Here is a 21512-nt window from a genome sequence, read left to right on the forward strand (position 1 = left end):
TTTTTTTTTGAGGTAACAGATTCTCAACAAAAGGCAAAACTGGAAAAGGGCCAGATCTGTTCTGCCTACATCTTTACTTCCTCATACATAGATGATTTCCAGGACATGACTCCTGCAAATTTTCAAGAAAAGGCAACTAATCTAACAGCTTGAGATCAAAGAACCTCATAAAGACCTATTTCAAGTTGCTGATGTAAAAAGGAAGTTTTCAGAAAAGCCTTGGTAAGTTTCTAATCATTATAGATACCTGCTTCATCAACTTGTTTTAAAAGCTTTCTTTAAAAACGAATTCTAAAAACTAAAGCAGAACTTTGAAAGTGAATATATTTTCAAGTGTACCTGAGCTATTTCTAATGAACGATTCTAAAAGGAACGAGAATCTTGCCGTTTTCACATATATCATTAGATGTAACTTGCACTGACCATAGAAGTCTTTAAAAATGGGTGGCTCAGTCAGTTGGGTGTTGGACTCAATTTTGGCTCAGGTTGTGATCTCCGAGGGTCACAGGGTGGGGTCCTGCTCCTCACTCAGCAGGGAGTCTGACTCCTTCTCTCCCTCTCCCTCTGCCCCTTCCCCTGATCTCCCTCTCTGTCAAATGAATATATAAATCTTAAAAAAAAAAAAAAAGAAGAAGAAGAAGAAAGAAAAAAAGAAACCTTCTAGCAACTATGGTGCAGAGTGTTTCTAGAGTTGGAGCACTCTGGAGATGAGGCTAGAAAGACCTAAGTAAAATGTAGATCAGAGGATCAGGACTTGAAGCATACCAATCTGTGTAGAAAATTGTAACCGTGTGCAGCTATGGCAAACTGTCCTATAAACTCAAGATGATATCAAATGTTAAAGATCAGTTATTTTATTTAAGGCCTTCCTTCACAACAAGCTTGTACAAAGACTATGGGAAGAAATACATCATTTCAACATGCACTTCCAGAAAATGTCACTAACTTGCTTGGCAGTTTCAGCTCTGAAGAACATCGGAACAGGTGTAGGCCTTCTGGTCTCCGATTGTGAGCCTTCTTTCCTAGAGGCAAAGATACCTGTGGGCTGCTGAGGCCCAGCTTCCTGGAGTAGGCACCAGTGCTTGCCCTAAAAGCTGCTGGTTTGAGCCTTCCTAATCAGCCCCAAAGAAAGAAAATAAAAGTCCTTAAGGAATGGGTCTGAAATCAAGTACTCATAAGGAGAACTCCAGGGTTCAAAATTTTCGCAGAACAGAATAAAGGAGATAAGGTAGAGGTCTTTTCCCCAACTGAAAGCAGAGCAACACCTTTATCCATTTTAGACATACAGGTTTCATGTGCTTTTCTTTTGAAGAAGCAGAACAAAACCAAATGCCAACCAAGACAACACTGGTTCTGGTCTCATGCACTTATACAATGAAAACAGGTTGGCTGAGAGGAGACACATTTAATCACGATACTGTTTTCCTGATCACAACCCCTCCCCCTTTATTTACACTATGTAGCCTCTTGCCAAACATAAATGTCCCTCATGTTTAAAAAATATGCCAATATTCCAGGATGTAAATCTATCAAAGAATGTTCATGAAAGGTCTTTGTAAGCCTCAGAACAGTGAAATACATTAAAGTTCTATATAAATATTTACAAATCATCACCCCAAACAAGGTTGAAGACACGGATTGGGCCACAGAGTTATACTAAAGCATTATTAAAATGTTTTTGCCCAAATAATGGTCGCCTTGAATTAAATACATAGTTCCAGCCAAATATGGATTATAGACTCTATAAGATGCTTGTATAACTGACAGAGTGCAAAATTCATGTGAAAGTGTTACCAAATATATAGTAACTTCAAATCATTATGTATCTTCTCAGCTCCCATCATAGCAGTTAGCAGCTAAGAAATGTTTTGATGTTATAAAGGGTCTTCGTCTTTGAACAATGGGGCAACCTGTGAAATAGAGATAAAAAGACAGATTTGGGGAGAACAAATGCCATTCCAATTTGAGAAGAGTGCTCCCATCTCCCTGTGGTTCCGACAGAATTCAAACAATTAAGAGAAATGAGGGGGACGTCACCTCCCTGGGAGGTACCACAAAGACAAGCCCTTCCACCATCCCCACATTACACATACACATGTGTGTCTCTGGGCATGTAGTAGCTGATAAGCAGGAAACCCTTCATGTGTTCCTTCTTGGAGAGTGCTGGGGTCTAGTGGAATTGCTGTAATCACTGGCTAAATCAGAAGAGAAAATCTACAGCTCTTCCTTACAATATTTGGGGCACCCAGAGGACAAGGTGAGAGAGGACTCTGACTAAGAGAAGATATTGCCACAGACTTGGACAGAACAAGTCTGTGGAGAGTGATGAGAGCATCTCCAGAGAAGAGGCCTCCTCTCCAGAGCAAGAGGTACGGACAGTCAATTAAGAGAACAGAAACTAAAATAGAATGTATGGACCTAGTAACAGAAGAAAAGTCAAGAAACAGAACAGGGGTAGATATGGTTTTAAGAGCTCAGGGAAGCTCTTTTCTGATTGCTTCAATTTCCAAGCTGCAGTAGGAAGTAGGGTTACAGCGGAAAGTGACAATGTTGAGGAGGTGTTGGAGATTTGATGAGAGAGGAGAATGTGTAAAATAGTTTAGGACAATGAGAGAATGAATACAGCAGGAAACAGTATGGTAGCTCAAAGCACTAACAGCCTGCTGGAAGACAGTGGTCATGACTTTAAAGTGAGACCAGTCGGGTATAGAAGGTCATTGTCCAGCCATGTTCCTGACATGGGCAGAGTACAAGTTGAGGGAGGAGAAAGCAAGTGATTATAATGAATGAACAACAACAACAAAAAAAATCAAGCTAGTTACAAGGGAGAGGCAGTGAGGAGATGCAGGGGCAGGGGGACGGGAGTGAGAAAGTAATAGAATCTAGAATCGTTGAGTTATGGGTCTTGGTGTTAAAGAAATATTAGAATTTGAGCACTAAAGACAGTGAGTCTAGGAGCGCCTGGGTGGCTCAGTCACCCGACTGAACATCTGACTCTTGATTTTGGTTCAGGTCATGATCTCAGGGTCGTGAGATCCAGCCCCATGTGGGGCTCCCTGCTAGGTGCGGAGTCTGCTTGAGATTCTCTCTCTCCCTCTCCCCCTGCTCCCCCTGCTCCTTCTATCTCTCTCTCTCAAATAAATAAATAAAATCTTAAAAAAAAAAATAAACATAGTGAGTCTAAGGGGCAGGAGATCCTGGTGAGGGAGATATTTGAATCTGAGATGCTGGAAGGCTTGTAGCCATTGGTGATTCTATTAGTTTGCTAGGGTTGCTGTAACAAAGTACCACAAACTACGTGGCTTAAACCACAGAAATGTATTGTCTCACAGTTCTGGAGGCTGGAAGTCCTCAACATCAAGATGTTGGTGGGGTTGGTTCCTTCTGTGAGCTGTGAAAGAGAAGAATTCCCTGTCTCTCCTTTAGTTTCTGGTGGTTTGCTGGCGATCTCTGGCATTCCTTGGCTTATAGATCACCCCAATCTCTGCCTTCTTCTGCACGTGGCATTCTCACTGTATGTGTGTGAACCTCTGTGGCTAAATTTCACTTTCCTATAAAGATACTGGTCATATTGAATTAGGGCTCATTCTAACAGCTTCATGTTAACATCTGCAATGACCCTATGTTCCAAAAGGTCACATTCCAAGGTACTGGGGCTAGGACTTCATCACAACAACCTAAACTTGGCGGGAGGTGATCATTAAGCAAGAGAGTTTATTTGGGATCAAAGAGTTGCAATTTGGGGTACACAGATTTGGGTAGCAACCCAGATAGTGTCCCACCAAGCAAAAGTCAGGCAAAAAGGGAATGCCTAGGGGCACCTGGGTGGCACAGTCGTTAAGCATCTGCCTTTGGCTCACGGCGTGATCCCGGCGTTATGGGATCGAGCCCCACATCAGGCTCCTCCGCTGTGAGCCTGCTTCTTCCTCTCCCACTCCCCCTGCTTGTGTTCCCTCTCTCGCTGCCTGTCTCTCTCTGTCAAATAAATAAATAAAATCTTTAATTTAAAAAAAAGGGAATGCCTATATACGTTGCTTACAAAGAATTTTTGATTGGTGTTGGGGCAGAAAACTCATCTTGATTGAATATAATTGATTGCTAAGGCTATCACTAAGAAAACGTCTTGCTAGCAAGTAGCAAATTGCAAGTGTTAGGACTGAGTCCTTGGAATATTTTCTATTTGGCCCAGTTTAAAAGTTCATGGTTCTACCAGTGAGGACATGCATAAGGCCCATCTCCTTAATGGCCTCCTGGCTCCATCTTAAACCCCTTGACATAAATGACCCCATTTCACCTATCACAAACACATAAGTTTGTGTGGAGGGGGTCACAAATCAACGCATGACAGTTTGTGATAAGGTCAATGGTGTGACCATAGCAGTGGATTTGGGGGGGAGGTTAAGATCATTGGACGAGAAGCAGTCATGATGGAGAAATGCCAGTATATTGAAGGATCATCTAGGTGTCTATGGAGCCACCAAAAATTGTGATGAGAATAGTGTCTGAGGGCATGAGTGCCTCTTCCCCTCAGCTGCCTGCAGAAAGCAGGTCAAAATATATTAAAATATATAAAAAGCAAGTATTCAGCAAATTGTTAAGGTATGAAACATTTTAAGACTAAATTTAAAAATAATACAGTAATCATTTTTTATTCAGCCTTTTCTCCAAAGTGACTTCAAAAAATCTTTCATTAAGAATATGCTTATTAATAACTGCTTATCCTATTGGCTCCATATAGTGTTTGTAAAGAGGTAAGGCAGAACCTCTCCTTCAGTCTTATCTGAGGTGACACTTAGGGACTCTGCAGAGGAGACAGGAGGATCAGGGATGAGCCTCCAGGCTCCTGGGTTCAAGGAGTCATGTCCTGGTTGGTAATTCCCCCTGCCCAGGAATTCTCTTTGGCAGGCCCAGCACCTGGCTCTGGGGGCAGACGCAGGGACAGCCCACTGCGGAGCACCACCTCACCCATCTCCTTGGACCCACTAGATAGGCCTTTGGAAATTCTACCAGGTAGACTATTCCTTATTCCCTTCACTCTGTCCCCCAGACTTGCTCCCTCTACCTTCCTCCTACCCTACTCCAGAAGCTCCACTTTAACTTCACCTGCCCAGTGTCCCCACTTTCCTCCTAGTGACACTCCTCCTCACAGATCCCAGTCCTTTGCCCCTTATCGTTTCTTACACAAAGCACTATCACAGTTTGTCATGATAAACTGTTTTGAATATATGTGTGTATGGTTCTTCCTTCTTTTTAAAATTTTCCCCAATGGACTTTTAGTCCTATGAAAGAACTTCACATCTCTTTTGGTCACCACTAGTTTTCTTGAGCATGATGCCTGATAGGTGCCTAATAAATATTTGTCAAGTGAACAAACAAGTGATATTTATCTCTGGTTGTGATATGTATGCTAATTCTAAGACCCCTTCCAACTACACTGTAAGTGAATGGAATTGATAATCTGAAATATGTTTATAATGTTCATTGTGCCGGTTGCTTATAGTTCTGCTAATTGGCTCAGGACTAGGTGTGTCCTGCAGAATGAAGCCAAAGTGACTAAGAGGATTCAAGACACTAAGGCACTGGGAAAGTTTTACGCAAGCAAGCAGAAGCTGCTATGCCCGGCAGTAGCATGCGTATAGACGGGATAAATTATTCTAAAGTGTTTATGGTATTCACACCATAAATGACTAGCATGCGTTTCTTCTCTGGCTGGTATAGGCTATAGGCTGAGGCCTCAGTTTAGCTCATCCTTCACATATGACCCCAAGAAAACCCTCTGGAAAAGCTTCTGCAAGAAACCCCAAACACAGATGGGTCAAATTTACAGTTTGGCTAGACTTTGTGACTTGTTATATAAAAACCTAGGATCTTTAAATCTTTCATGTAAAACGATCTTTTTTTAAACTAGGATCTTTCAAATCTTTCATTTAAAAAAATTACAAATCTTTTAAAATGTTTGTATTTTCTCTTTATAGTTTAATATTTTTGTTTTGTTTGATACTTAATGCTTTTAATCTATTTATCCTTATAATATTTTCACTTCTTGTTTTCCTTTATTTAAACCACTCTATTGATTTCCTTTTTAATGCTGATTCACTAGGTCGGGGGTGGGACCTGAGAATTTACATTTTTTCAAAGCTTCCCAGTGGTGCTAATGCTGTTGATCTGGACACTACGTGTAGAGAACTGCTGTCAACCTCATCTGCACAAGAGAATGACACCAACAGATTTTGAAAAGTACTAATGCTTGAACTCTCCTCCCACTCTCTCAGCCAATTAAATTATCAGGATGTGGAGTCTCAGGTGATTCTAATGCTCAGCCCAAGTTGAGAATCCCTGCTCCAGGGTGTTCCGGGATACTAAGTTCTTGCAACTCTGCAAAGTATGTAACTGTGGGACCTGAATTACTCTCACATCAATGATTTAGGCTGAAATTGTTTATTTGTTTGTTTGTTTTTAATTTTAGTTTGATTACAGTATACTTAACATACAGTATTACATTAGTTTCAGGTGTATAATAGAGTAATTTTCAACAACTCTGTACATGACTCAGCACTCATCATGATAAGTGTGCTCTTCATCCCCCATCACCTATTTTACCCATTCCCCCCAACCAACCTCCCTTCTAGTAACCATCAGTTTGTTCTCTATAGTTAAGAGTCTGTTTTTCTTTGTTTGTCTCTTTTTACCTTGTTCTTTTGTTTTGTTTCTTAAATTCCACATATGAGTGAAATCATATTGTATTTGTTTCTCTTTGATTTGTCTCACTTAGCATTATACCCTCTAGATTTATCCATGTTGTTGCAAATGGCAAGATCTTATTCTTTTTTATGACCAAGTAATATTCCATTGTGTGTATATACCACATATACACACATATTCTTTATCCATTCATCTAATCAGTGGACACTTGGTTGCTTCCATAATTCGGCTCTTAGAAGTAATGCTGCAATAAACATAGGGGTGCATCTATCTTTTCAAATTAGTGTTTTCATATTCTTTGGGTAAATACCCAGTAATGGAATTATTGGATTATATAGTAGTTCTAATTTTTAATTTTTTGAGGAACCTCCATACTGTTTTCCAGAGTAGCTGCACCAATTTGCATTCCCACCAGCGTTTTAAGAGGGTTCCCCTATTTCCACATCCTGACCTGTTTCTTGGGTTGTTGATTTTAACCATTCTGACAGGTGTGAGGGGATATCTCATTGTAGTTTTGAAACTTATTTCTTGATGATCAGTGATGTTGAGCATCTTTTCATGTGTCTGTTGGCCATCTGGATGTTTTCTTTGGAAATATGTCTATTCATGTCTTTTGCCCATTTTTAACTAGATTATTCATTTTTTCAGTGTTGAACTCTGTAAGTTCTTTATATGTTTTGGATACTAACCTTTTATCAGATATGTCTTCTTCCATTCAGTAGGTTGTCTTTTAGTTTTGTTGATTGTTTCCTTCAGTGTGTGAAAGATGAAGTCCCAGTAGTTTATTTTTGCTTTTGTTTCCTTTGCCTCAGGAGACATACCTAGAAAGAAGTTGCTACAGCTGATGTCAGAGAGGTTACTGCCTGTGTTCTCCTCCAGGATTTTTTGTGGTTACAGGTCTCACATTTTGGTCTTTAATCCATTTTGAATTTATTCTTGTTTGGTGTAAGAAAGTGGTTCAATTTCATTCTTTCGCATGTAGCTATCCAGTTTTCCCAACACCATTTGTTTAAGAGACTTTTTCCCACTGGATATTCTTTCCTGCTTTTTTGAAGATTAATTGACCATATAGTTGTGGGTTCATTTCTGGGTTTTCTACTCTGTTCCACTGATCTATGTGTTTATTTTTGTGCTAGTACCATTACTGTTTTGATCACTATAGCTTTGTAATATAACTTTAAGTCCAGAATTGTGATGCCTCCAGCTTTACTTTTCTTTTACAAGGTTTCTTTGACTATTTGGGGTCTTTTGTGTTCCATACAAATTTTAGGATTGTTAGTTCTAGTTCTGTGAAAAATGCTGTTGCTATTTTCATAGGGACTGCATTAAATGTGTAGATTCCTTTGGGTATTATAGACATTTTAACAAACTTTGTTTTTCCAATCCATGAGCATGGAATGTCTTCCATTTCTTTGTATCACCTTCAATTTCTTTCATCAGTATTTTATACTTTTCAGAGTACAATTTTTTCACCTCTTTGTTTAGGTTTATTCCTGGGTATCTTATTGTTTTTGGTGTAAATGGGATTGATTCCTTAATTCCTCTTTCTGCTGCTTCATTATTGCTGTATAGAAATGCAACAGATTTCTGTACTTTGATTTCTGCAACTCTACTGAATTCGTGTATCAGTTCTAGCAGTTTTTTGGTGGAGTCTTTCAGGTTTTCTATATAGAGTATCATGTCATCTGCAAAGAGTGAAAGTCTTACTTCTTTCTTACAGATTTGAATCCCTTTTATTTCTTTGTGCTGTCTGATTGTTGTGGCTAGGACTTCCAGTACTATGTTAAATAACAGTGGTGAGTGTGGACATCCCTGTCTTGTTCCTGACCATGGAGAGTTTGAGGATGATATTAGTTGTGGGTTTTTCATATATGGCCTTTATTATGTTGAGGTATGTTCCTTCAAAACCTACTTTGTTGAGAGTTTTTATCATGAATGGATGTTGTACACCGTCAAGTGCTTTTTTGCATCTATTGAAATGATCATATGGTTCTTAATCCATTCCTTTCTTGTGGAGGGGGGAGGTAGGGGGAGGGGTGGAAGAGAATCTTAAGCAGGCTCCATGCCTGCTCAGAGCCCTATGCAGGGCTGGATCTTACAACCCTGAGACCATAACCTGAGCTGAAATCAAGAGTCAGACACTTAACTGACTGAGCCACACAGTTGCCTCAGGTATCCATTCCTTTATTAATGTGATGTATCATGCAAATTAATTTGCAAATATTGAACTACCTTGCAACCCAGGAATAAATCTCACTTGATCATGGTGAACAATTAAGGTCCTTTTTGTTTTCTTTTTGATAAGTCTGGCTAAAGGTTCATTTTATTTATTAATTTTACTAACTTTTTCAAAAAACCAGCTCCTGGTTTCATTGATCTGTTCTATTGTGTTTTTAGTTTCTATATCATTTATTTCTGCTCTAATCTTTATTATGTCCTTCCTTCTGGTGGCTTTAGGCTTTGTTTGTTGTTATTTTTCTAGCTCCTTTAGGTGTACGGTTAGGTTGTTTATTTGAGATTTTTCTTGCTTTTTGAGATAAGCTTGTATTGCTATATACTTCCCTCGTAGGACCACTTTTACTGCATCTCAAAGGTTTTGGACTGTGTGTTTTCATTTTCATTTGTTCCCATGTATTTTTTAATTTCTTCTTTGATTTCCTGATTAACCCATTCATTGTTTAGTAGCATGTTGTTTAACCTCCATGTATTTGTGGTTTTTCCAGTTTTTTTCTTGTGGTTAACTTCTATGTTCATAATGTTGTGGTCAGGTGCATGGTATAATTTCAGTCTTTTTGTATTTGTTGAGATCTGTTTTGTGACCTAATATGTGATCTGTTCTGGAGAATGTTACGTATGCACTTGAGAAAAATGTGTATTCTGCTGTTTTAGGTTGATTCCTGGGGTATTTAGGATAATTTGATAATTATCCAGTTGTGTTTGTGGGATGTGACAAACCTAGAGTCCTCCTTCTCTGCTGCCATCTTTCTCTTCTTTCTCATTATAGTTTTGATTTGCATTTCCCTGATGTTGGTGAGCATCTTTTCATGTGTCTGTTGGCCATCTGTATGTCTTCTTTGGAGAAATGTCTAGTCATGTCTTCTGCCCATTTTTAATTAGATTATTTGTTTTTTTGGTAATGAGTTGTATAAGCTCTTTATATATTTTGGATATGAACCCTTTATCAGATATGTCATTTGTAAATATCTTCTCCCATTCAATAGGTTATCTTTTAAATTTTTTTATTGTTTATTTTGCTGTGCAGAGGCTTTTTATTTTGATAAATTCCCAATAGTTTATTTTTGCTTTTGTTTCACTTGCCTCAGAAGACATATCTAGGAAAATGTTGCTACATAGGCTGAAATGGTTTTAACAAATTTTAAAACTCATACTATTTTTCTTATCTAATTTCACTCAGGCCAGACCTGTTTGAACTATAGCTAACTCTTTTGGTACCTCTGAGAGCCACAAGAATTAGCCAACCAAATTGATTATCGTGCCATTTTGCTGCCACATCTCTTTCCACCTTGGTAGCCTAACAGCTTGAGTTCCAAAAGACAGTGAGTGATGAGTTAACTGGCTGCTTCATCACTATGTAACAAAGATGGCCTTCTTCCTAGTTGAGAAAGGAGGTTCCTGTTCCCCAACCCACCTCCACTTATCCAGTTTTTTTTTTTTAAGATTTATTTAATTAATCTCTACACCCAATCTGGGACTCAAACTCACAACCCCGAGATCAAGAGTCACACATTCTACCGACTGAGCCAGCCAGGCACCCCCCCACTTGTCCAGTTTTATATTTTAAAGTTTATTTGCAATATTCAGCCATGGGCACCAATGCCTGTGTTACTTAAGATACTGGGTTTAAGTTACAAAAACCCAACTTTCACCAAGTTAAGCCTATACAGGAAAATTACTATATGAAAAAATATATATGTCACCCTAGTTAGAAGCTACTGCTCATTTCATAATCACAATTATAATCATCTAGGAAATAAGGACATTAACTGGGACTATAAAACATTAAAAATAAGTATCAAGTGGCTTTAAAAGTCAACCTTGAACAATATTTTGTATGTGTTGTTTATATCAAATTACATACGTAATTGACTATGTGATTTCCATGATAAAGTATAATACTAAAATACTTATTGTATTACTTTTTCTAAGGAAGAAAATTGCAAGTTGAAATGAGTGAACAAGTAAATCTACCTGAAATTATCAACGACTGGACCAAAGAGCATGTGAAACAATGGGTAACAAAAGACCTTAAGATTGATGAAAAATATGGGCAGATTCTGCTCACTGAAGAAGTAACTGGATTAGTTCTGCAGGAATTAACTGAAAATGATCTTAGAGAAATGGGGCTACCACGGGGTCCGGCACTTTTGATAAAACGTACATATAACAGATGGAATAACAGCTCCTCTGAAAGTAACAATCAGGATTCTGGACAATTAGATCATACCAAACCCTCCAAAAAAGAACACCCAAAAAACCCACAAAAGATGAAAAAGGAAGAGGAAAAATCAGTGGTATCCAATAATGATCATGATCTCAGAGAGATGAGAGATACCAAAGAACAAGAATCGATTCTTATGAAAGAAGATGCATTAAATGAAGGAGTGACCACTGAAGACCAAAATGAGGATAGGCCAGAAACTGAACAGTTGACTTGTATGCCATATCCTTTTGATCAGTTTCATAACAGCCAACGTTACATAGAACATAGTATTCTACAACCTGAAACTGGCCCACTCAATCTCATAGACCCAATACATGAGTTCAAAGCCCTCACAAACACAGAAGCAGCCACAGAAAAGGACATTAAGATGAAATTTAGCAATGAAGTCTTCCGATTTGCATCAGCTTGTATGAATTCACGCACCAATGGCACTATCCATTTTGGAGTCAAGAACAAACCCCATGGACAAATTGTTGGTGTGAAAGTCACCAGTAAGGATGCCTTCATTGACCACTTTAATGTAATGATCAGACAATACTTTGAAGGAAATGAGATCAATGAAGCCAAGAAGTGCATTCGGGAGCCAAGGTTTGTGGAAGTCCTACTGCAGAACAATACACCATCTGACAGATTTGTCATTGAAGTAGATGTTATTCCAAAATATTCTGTATGTGGAGAAAAATATTTCTTAATTAGGATGCAAAGTTGTAAAAACGAAACATGGAAACCAAACCAAGATCTTTCACTGTTTGTGAGAGATGGGCCCAGCTCTAAGGATATCCTGGCCAATGTCAAGCAACGGGCTATAGCTTACAAAGAATTTTCACAAAATTTTAAGTCAGTAGCAGCATCTAGAAAAGTGGCTGAAGAAGAATATGAGGTGAAGGCAAATAAGAAGGAGAGTGAAGGACAAAAGCTGGTGAAACTTCTCATAGGCAACCGAGACTCACTGGATAATTCATACTACAGCTGGTACATTCTTGTAACAAATAAATGCCATCCAAATCAAACAAAGAACTTAGATTTTCTAAAGGAAATGAAATGGTTTGCTGTGCTGGAGTTTGATCCCGAATCTGTGAGCAAGGGGGTGGTCAAAGCTTACAAAAAAAGCCGAGTAGCAAATCTTCACTTTCCAAATCAGTTTGAAGAAAAGTCAAATAACATAAGGGAGAAAATTTCTAGTTTGAATCTTTATGAGCAGCCCAGCTGGATCTTCTGCAATGGCAGGTCAGACTTGAAAAATGAGAGCTATAAGCCTCTAGAACCACATTTATGGCACAGAGAAAGAGCTTCTGAAGTCAGGAAGCTGATTTTATTTCTCACAGATGAAAATATAATGACAAGAGGGAAATTTTTGGTAGTGTTTCTATTACTCTCTTCAGTGGAAAGCCCAGGAGATCCCCTTATTGAAACTTTCTGTGCTTTCTACCAAGCTCTCAAAGGAATGGAAAATATATTGTGTATCTGTGTAAACTCACAGATTTATCAACGATGGAAGGATCTGCTACAAACAAGACTGACAGCAGCAGATGAATTAACAAACCACAGTATTTCGACTTTAAATTTAGAACTGATAAACAGTACTATTCTTAAACTAAAACCAGTGACTCAGTCATCAAGAAGATTTTTGCCCTCCCATGGATTTGCTTCAGTTATCTTAGAGAAAAAGGAAGAGGATATCTTGACTGCACTGGAAATCCTCTGTGAAAATGAGTGTAAAGACACAGACATAGAGAAAGATGAATCTAAATTCCAAGAATTTAAGACATCAAAAGAGGAACACTTTTATCGAGGTGGCAAAGTATCCTGGTGGAACTTCTATTTTTCTTCTGAAAACTATTCTTCAGCTTTTGTCAAAAGGGATAGTTATGAAAAGCTTAAAGATCTGATCCAGTGCTGGGCAGACTCTCCTAAACCAGTATTTGCAAAAATTATCAATCTTTATCACCATCCAGGCTGTGGGGGTACTACATTGGCTATGAATGTTCTCTGGGACCTAAAGAAAAGCTTTAGATGTGCTGTGTTAAAAAACAAAACAACGGATTTTGGAGAAATTGTAGAACAAGTGACCAAATTAATTACCTATAAGGCAACCAGCCCTGAAGATTACTTTCCTGTACTTCTCCTTGTGGATGATTTTGAAGACCAGGAAAACGTTTATGTCCTGCAGAATGCCATCGATTCCATTTTAGCAGAGAAGGGTTTGAGATATGAAAAAACACTGGTGATTATCCTAAACTGCATGAGATCCCAGAATCCTGACGAAACTGCAAAATTAGCTGACAGTGTTGCCCTAACCTACCAACTTTCTCCCAAGGAACAAAGAGCTTTTGAGGCCAAACTGGAAGAAATTGAGAAGGAACACAAGAACTGTGAAAACTTTTATTCCTTCATGATCTTGAAAAGCAATTTTAATGAAATATATATAGAAAACGTAGTCCGGAATATCCTAAAAGGACAGAATGTGGACAGCAAGGAAGGACAGCTCATTTCTTTCCTGGCTTTACTCAACTCCTATGTTACTGATTCTACAATCTCAGTATCACAGTGTGAAATATTTTTGGGAATCATATACACTAGTACCCCCTGGGAACCCGAAAGCCTAGACGACAAGATGGGAGCCTATTCTACACTTCTAATAAACACAGAAGTCGCAGAATTTGGGAGATACACAGGTGTGCGCATCATTCATCCTTTGATTGCCATCTTCTGTCTGAAAGAACTGGAAAACAGCTATAACTTGAATAAGTGTCAAATTGCACTGAAGATCTTAAAGGAGGATTTATTCTATGTTTCTGGAATAGGAAGAGAAAAATTTCAACATGATGTGCAAACTCTTCTGCTTACAAGACAGCGCAAGGAGTATGGGGATGAAACAGACACTTTGTTTGCCCCATTAATCGAAGCTTTAGAGAACGAAGAAATTGAAAAGGTCTTGATGGCTGGGACTCTTCGATTCCCACAAAATGCGTTCATTTGTCAGGCCTTAGCAAGATATTTCTACATTAAAGAGAAGAATTTTAGTACTGCTCTAGATTGGGCAAACGAGGCCAAAAAGAAAGCACCTAAAAATTCCTATATCTCAGATACACTTGGTCAAGTCTACAAAAGTCGAATCAAATGGCGGTTGGATGAAATGAAAAATGCCAAGGATATTACAGTTAATGATCTAATATGCCTCCTGGAAGCCGCTGAAAACGCCTCAAAAGCTTTTAAAAAATCCCAAGAACAAGCCGAGAGGAAAGCCTGCGAAACGGAGCCCTGGGGACCACAGAAGTTGCAAAGAAAATATGACACATACAACACTGCCGGTTTCGTGGGTGAAATAGAAGTTGGTCTTTATGCTATTCAGATTCTCCAGCTCACACCTTGTTTCCTCAAAGAAAATGAATTATCTAAAAAAGCTATGGCAGACTTTTTATCAGGAAAGGGGATGACACCCACAAATCCAAAATGTGAGTATTATTTGGCCCTTAGCAAGTTCACATCCTACTTAGAAAATTTACAATCAGATTTGAAAAGGTGCTTTGACTTTTTTAATGATTATATTGTTCTTTTGCAAATGAGGAACACCCAAAAAGAAACAGTAGAAATCTCCTTAAACAAGAAAATCACTCGTTGTTTCAGGAAATATGGGGAACTTTTCTGCTGTTTGGATTTGGGTTTGCTACAAAGTAGAGAGAGTCAGTTTTTCCAAGAGGAGAGTTTCAGGAAAGGTCTAGAAGCTTTGAGAGCAGATAGGTTTTCTGGACTCCTGGAATATCTTAATCCAAATCACAGAGAGGCTGCAACCAACATGGAAAATATAGTGAACAAATATTCTTTCCTCCTGAAGCAAAACCAAAATAAGCAGCTGACAAAGGAGAAACTAAATTTCATTTTAGCCAACATTATTCTTAATTGTCTAAAACCCCACTCCAAGTCCATCCAACCACTTAGCATACTGAAAAAACTGCTCCGAGAAGCGTTGCTATCCATAGGACCAAGTTATCAATATCCAGACCCTTATTTTTTGGCCTGCCTTCTGTTCTGGCCAGAAAATCAAGAACTAGATGAAGATTCCAAACTCATGGAAAAGTATGTTTCATCCTTAAACAGAACCTTCAAGAGGCAGTATAGAAGCATGTGCAGGTCCAAGCAAGCAAGCACCCTGTTTTACCTGGGGAAGAAGAAGGGGCTCCACAGTCTTGTTTGCAAGGCTGAGACAGAGCAATACTTCAATAAAGCACAAAATGTAAATTCTCTCTTGCCAAGTGGAGACGTGTGGAAAAAAAAAGAAGTCAAAGACCTCTTATGTCGTCTAACTGGTCAGGCCGAAGGCAAGCTAATCTCTATGGAATATGGAACAGAGAAAAAAATTAAAATACCAGTGATACCTGTTTATTCGGGTCCACTCAGGAGTGGTGGGAACATAGAAAGAGTGTCCTTCTACCTAGGATTTTCCATTGAAGGGCCCCAAGCATATGACATAGAAATAATTTAAGAAGCTACATTAACTCACATATGTTTATTCATGATCTATGATTTTATTCCCTCTGTCTATCCCATGGCATTTTGATAACATTGTTGGCTTACCTGTAAATCACAGATTTTGCTTTTATGTCGCTGAATGAATTATAAGGTTTTTGAGGGCATGAAATGCGTCTACACACAGAGTTTGGCACACAACAGGGTTGCTTGTTTAATGTTTTAAAATATATTTTGCGGGGCGCCTGGGTAGCGCAGTCGTTAAAGCGTCTGCCTTCGGCTCAGGGCGTGATCCTGGCGATCCGGGATCGAGTCCCACATCAGGCTCTTCCGCTATGAGCCTGCTTCTTCCTCTCCCACTCCCCCTGCTGTGTTCCCTCTCTCGCTGGCTGTCTCTCTGTCACATAAATAAATAAAATCTTTAAAAAAAAAAAAAAAAACCTTTAAAAAATAAAAAAAATATATATATTTTGCTTATGGACTCTGGGAAACAAACTGAGGGCTTCGGGGGGGGGGATGGGATAGGCTGGTGATGGGTATTAAGGAGGGCACGTATTGCATGGTGCACTTGGTGTTATATGCAAGTAATGAATCATAGAACTTTACATCAAAAACTAGGGATGTACTGTATGGTGACTAACATAATATAATAAAAAAATATTATTATAAATTAAAAAATGCATTTTCAGACTAACATATTCAGTCGGTATCCACTGTCACATCATAACTGGTTATGTATCAATAAAATCTGTTTTAATTCTATCACCCTTACGAATATACTGAATTGTGAATTACTTTATTCACTGTGAAAGTAGAGATTTAAATAAGATGAATATGGAAGGAAAAGCCTCGCCTCAGTTTTTGGAAATCAAACCGAGGGAGCCACACCAATGTGCCACTTACCTCATCTTGGTATCAATAAATATATATGGAAGGTAAATATTTTGTTCTCTTCCTCCATCCACCCCTCCACCTATACATATACATACACAATTCCTTGTACTCCTTGCCCTTCTCCCATCTCCTTGCTTCAGGAAGGGGAAGAGAACAGAAAACAAAGTAGTCACAAGCTTGCACTCCCTCTGCCCTCTTCCTTCCATTTACAGATAAATGAGCCCTGGGTGTTAGGTGTTGTTATATAAGACTGATGAATCACTGACCTCTACCTCTGAAACTAATAATACATTATATGTTAATTATCTCAATTTAAATTTTAAAATTTTTTTTTAAAAAAGAAGGGAGTGCTCTGGTAAGGGAACATTTGGTGTAGGTTACATACATTTTTACATAAAACGTTGCAAATCATTAGACAAAGGACATTTCAGAAAGTTGCAGTTCTTATCTTAAGTTTCTAGTATATTCAGAGTTGTATGACTTTAATCTTCTGGGAACGAAGGAAGTTTATTCCTTTTTCTTATCTTTTGTGTTCAAAATACTCCTTTTTGGTTATTTTCTTTAATGAAGCAGATGTTCAATGTGTGCTTGGGGCAGAGTTAAGAGCCCATGCTTTGAGGTTTTGCGGAGTCATTTTGACCTTGGTAAATGTAAAAGCCAAGCTTCCTTGTTACCCCAGGTGCGGGACCCACAAGCATTAATAGTTGAACATGTCCTTTATCACTGGCTTCTATTTTCTGCAGGATTGTTTCAGGAAACAATTGCCCCAAGAAAATCATATGCAATAGCAGGATTGAGCCAACAGGGTGGGTGAAATAATGAGAAATCCCAATAGTCAATATATGCAAATCTAGATCATGCATCTCAACTGGAGCACTGTCACCTTCAAGGCAGTGAAAATTGGTTCTTGGGAGCAAAAAAAATGTTGTACCTTTTTTTATAGACTTTTTTTTTAGTGTAGTTGACACACAATGTTACATTTGTTTCAGGTGTACAACATATTGATTCAACAGCTCTAGCCTATGCTATACTCACAAGCAGAGCCACCATCTGTTACCATGCAATGAATGCTATTACAATACCACCCACTACATTCTCTATGCCTGCATTTTAGTCCCATGACTTATTCATTCCATAACTGAAGCCTGATCTCCTACTCCCCTTTGCCAATTTTGTGCATCCTCTCACCACCCTATCCCCCCACCCCCAGCAGCCATAAGTTTGTTCTCTATATTTATAGGTCTGACTCTGTTATTTGTTTATTAAAAAATGGGCAGAGGACATGAATAGACATTTTTCCAAAAAAGACATACAGATGGACAACAGACCCATGAAAAGATACTTAACATCACTAATTTGCAGGGAAATGCAAATCAAAACCACAATGAAATATCACTTTACACCTGTGAGAATCGCCAGTATCAAAAATACAAGAAACAACAAGCGTTGACAAGGAACCCTCATGCACTGTTGGTGGGAATGTAAATTAGTACAGCCATTGTGGAAAACAGTATAAAGTTTCATAAAAAAATTAAAAACATAAATACGATGTCATCCAATAATTCTGCTATTGGGTTTTACCCAAAGAAAATGAAAACACAAATTCAAAAAAGATATATGCCCCCCTATGTTTATGGCAGCGTTATTAATAATAGCCAAGAAGTGGAAGCAGCCCAAATGTCCATCAATAGACAAATGGATAATGAAGATGTGGCACACACACACACACACACACACACACACACACACAATGGAAAATCACTGAGTTATAAAAAAGGAAAGACTTACTTCTTAGAGCAGTTTTAGGTCCACAGCAAAATTGAAAAGCAGGCACAGAGATTTCATATACCCTCTGCCTGCCCACCCCGCCCCCCCCCCACACAACCTCCTCCACTATTAATATCCAGCACCAGAGCAACATGCTTGTTATAGCTGATGAACGTACACTGACACATCATCATCACACAATGTCCATATTTTACATTAGGGTTCACTGTCAGTGTTGTATATTCTATGGGTTTTGGCAAATACATACCATATATATATGTATACGTGTGTGTGTGTGTGTGTGTGTGTGTGTGTGTGTATGTACAGACATATATCCACCATTATCGTATACAGAATAATTTTATTATCTTAAAATCCTCTGTGTTCCACCGATTCATCCTTCCCTTCTCCCCTAACTCCTGGGAACCACTGATCTTTTTGCTGTCTCCATAGTTCTGTCTTTTCCAGGATATCATATAATTGGAATCATATAGTAAGCAGCCTTTTCAGATTAGCTTCTTTCACTTAATAATATGTACTTACTATCCTTCCATGTCTTTTCATTGCTTGACAGATCAATTCTTTTCTGTACTGAATAATGTTCCATGGTCTGGACGCACCACATTTTATTTATTAATTCATTCATATACTGAAGGACATCTGGGTTGCTTCCAGGTTTTGGCAGTTACAAATAAAGCTGCTACAAACATCAGTGTGCAGGTTTTTGTAAGTTTTCAACTCCTCTGACTAAATACCAAGACGTGCAATTGCTGGGTTGTATGGTAAGAGTATGTTTAGTTTTGTAAGAAACCACCAAACTGCCTTCCCAAGTGTCTGTACCATTTTGCATTCCCAACAGCAACAAATGAGATTTCCTATTGCCACACATACCTGTCATCATTTGGTGTTATCAGTGTTCTGGATTTTGGCCATTTTAATAGATGTGTAGTGGTATCTTGCTGTTTTAATTTGCTATTCTCTGATGACATATGATGTTCTCCTTTTCATTTATAAAGCACAGATATACAGTATATCTGCAGCATTAAAATTTCAAGGGGGTAGGGGAACAACTAGGTTGTTCCTTAAGGGATTTTTATATAATTGAGATTATATAATGGGATTTTTAAAAAATTGAGAAGAACTGGCCTGGTGGTCAGAGAGGCAGCATAAGGAAAGAGACACAGGACAGAAGAGGGGGTTCGCTCATACTGAGGGCCTAGGACCTGGCTTCACAGGGAGCCTGAGCAACTAAATAAGCTACTGGAATAAAACAGCATGGAGAGCAGAGCAGACATTAATTTTTATAATCTTGATTGTATTAGGGTTCTTCAGAGAAACAGAACCCATAACCCATAGGATATATCAATATAGATATATGTTATATATATATATATATACACACACACACACACACACACACATACATAAACATTTAAACATATATATATATAGAGAGAGAGAGAATCACATTATTTAACGTCTCTGTGCCTCAGTTTCTTCTGTTATAAAATGGAGATAATAGTAGCACCTACCTCAGAGGATTATTGCAGTGAATAAGTTAATATAAAACCCCTGGAACAGTGCCTGGTACATAGTAAGTGCAAGATAAGCGTTTAAAAACCATATAAAACCATGTGAATCAACAGTGGAATGTGGAAACCAAAAGCTAATTGAGCATGCACAATAAATGCTAGCACTTGATGTTAATCTTTAAAACATTGACTAGTTTTGCTGCTAGTCAAAACTCACTCAGGCCATTCTCTACCTGGCCCTGAGACTGACCTTAAAAAGAGAAATCCCTGCAATGTGGCCATCTAACCCTGGTCTGCCCTACAGTACTAACCCAGAGGCCATTAGCATAAGAGTCCCCGAAAGCCATTCCTTTACACTTAGAAACGGAGATGGATGATTAGTCCACTCTGCAAGGCCAATGATAAACCAGCATATGCTGTTCCCTATCCGGAGCTCCGCAGGCTCCCAATGGCAAGGAAAATCATTATCCCAAAGGGATCCACTCAGAATACCTGGGAGTTTGCAGCCAAGACAATAGGGCTCTCTGCAGTCCTCAAAACTCTCAAACAAAGAACAGATTTTAAAACTTTGGATGTTGACCAAACAGACCAGACAGGGGCAGAGTAATTAATTACTTACTAAAAAAGCATTTCATAGAGAAAAGTCACTTCTGTAAACTCAGATCTAAGAAACCAAAACTGAAATCAGATCTGCAGGCTTCATTCCCCCCACCTGCCAGTTTTCAGCACACTCATTTCTGAGACACACCTTATAGTTTCTAAGCCAACTGACCTAAAAGCAGAGGATAAATAAACTTTCATAAAAACTAGAATGAAGAAAATATTTTCCTCTAACATTGTAGGGAGAAACACAGATGTTAGATGTTTTCTGCACTGACGTACATGGTTTCCCCCTTATTTATGAAGAAGAAATTTGCAAGACAGTCTGGATGAGTATAATATCTATTATTAATGTTATTGTTACTATTACAGCATTTCATTGAGTAGGAAGGAGTCTACTTCTCAATTAGAAGATTGAAATACACCCTAAAACAAAAAAATAATATTTTAAGCCTAGAAATTCTAGACTATTCATTACTATGACAGGAGTCTGCTTTGCATTAGTTGAAAAATGAGTCATAACATTCCATAAAAGATGTCATTGAAAACTAGAGACAATTTTATTGATGAAATCCCCCAAAGCATTAGCAACATCTTCAGAAAGAACATATGATGAATATTTAAAGATGCACTCCACATTGATCAAATGTATCTTCCACCATCTACTCTAAGGAGTAGGCAGCTGCCAGAATATAAAACTCCCCCATAGCTTCTCAGATGTTACGATCAGATGATATACAGAGAGGGACAGATAGACAGAGGCAGAGTTAGACAGAGACAGAGACAGACTACTACAGGAAGTCCTTGAAATTATGGCAGCTTTCTCTTCCTGGTAAAATCCTAGGTTTATGTCTAACTTCCCCCAAAGCAAGGAACAAGGTAATGCAAGGGGGTGAGAGGATTACATTTCTAGATAAAGGCCTGATCTTCAACTGTCTTTAGAAAAGCTAGCAAACCCTACAGTTAGCACTAGAGATAAAAGAATGTATGTGGATTCAGTTGTGTAACAAACTGTGTTTCCTTTTTTTATACTGGTTGCTAAGCTCAGACCCAAAATTCCAGGCCACTTCTAGTAAAGTTTATAGAAT

General features: G+C 38.5%; 2 protein-coding genes across 2 annotated transcripts in view; both read left to right on the plus strand.

Annotated features, from left to right (window-relative positions):
• Positions 1–223, plus strand: part of HEPACAM2 (HEPACAM family member 2) — a 67435-nt gene extending 67212 nt beyond the window's left edge. Inside the window, exon 12 of the mRNA XM_087861077.1 lies at positions 20–223. The gene's annotated coding sequence lies outside the window, so the exon portion shown is untranslated. The remainder of the gene's footprint in view (positions 1–19) is intronic.
• On the plus strand, positions 85–16393 carry SAMD9L (sterile alpha motif domain containing 9 like). The gene is made up of 2 exons (XM_045793248.2): positions 85–222; positions 10870–16393. The coding sequence occupies exon 2, from the start codon at positions 10890–10892 to the stop codon at positions 15645–15647; it is 4758 nt and encodes a 1585-aa protein (XP_045649204.2). The 5' UTR covers positions 85–222; positions 10870–10889; the 3' UTR covers positions 15648–16393.
• The last annotated feature ends 5119 nt before the right edge of the window (positions 16394–21512 follow it).

Source organism: Ursus americanus, chromosome 3 (genome assembly GCF_024610735.1).
Source record: "Ursus americanus isolate L20-20 chromosome 3, mUrsAme1.1.p, whole genome shotgun sequence".
NCBI lineage: Eukaryota > Metazoa > Chordata > Mammalia > Carnivora > Ursidae > Ursus > Ursus americanus.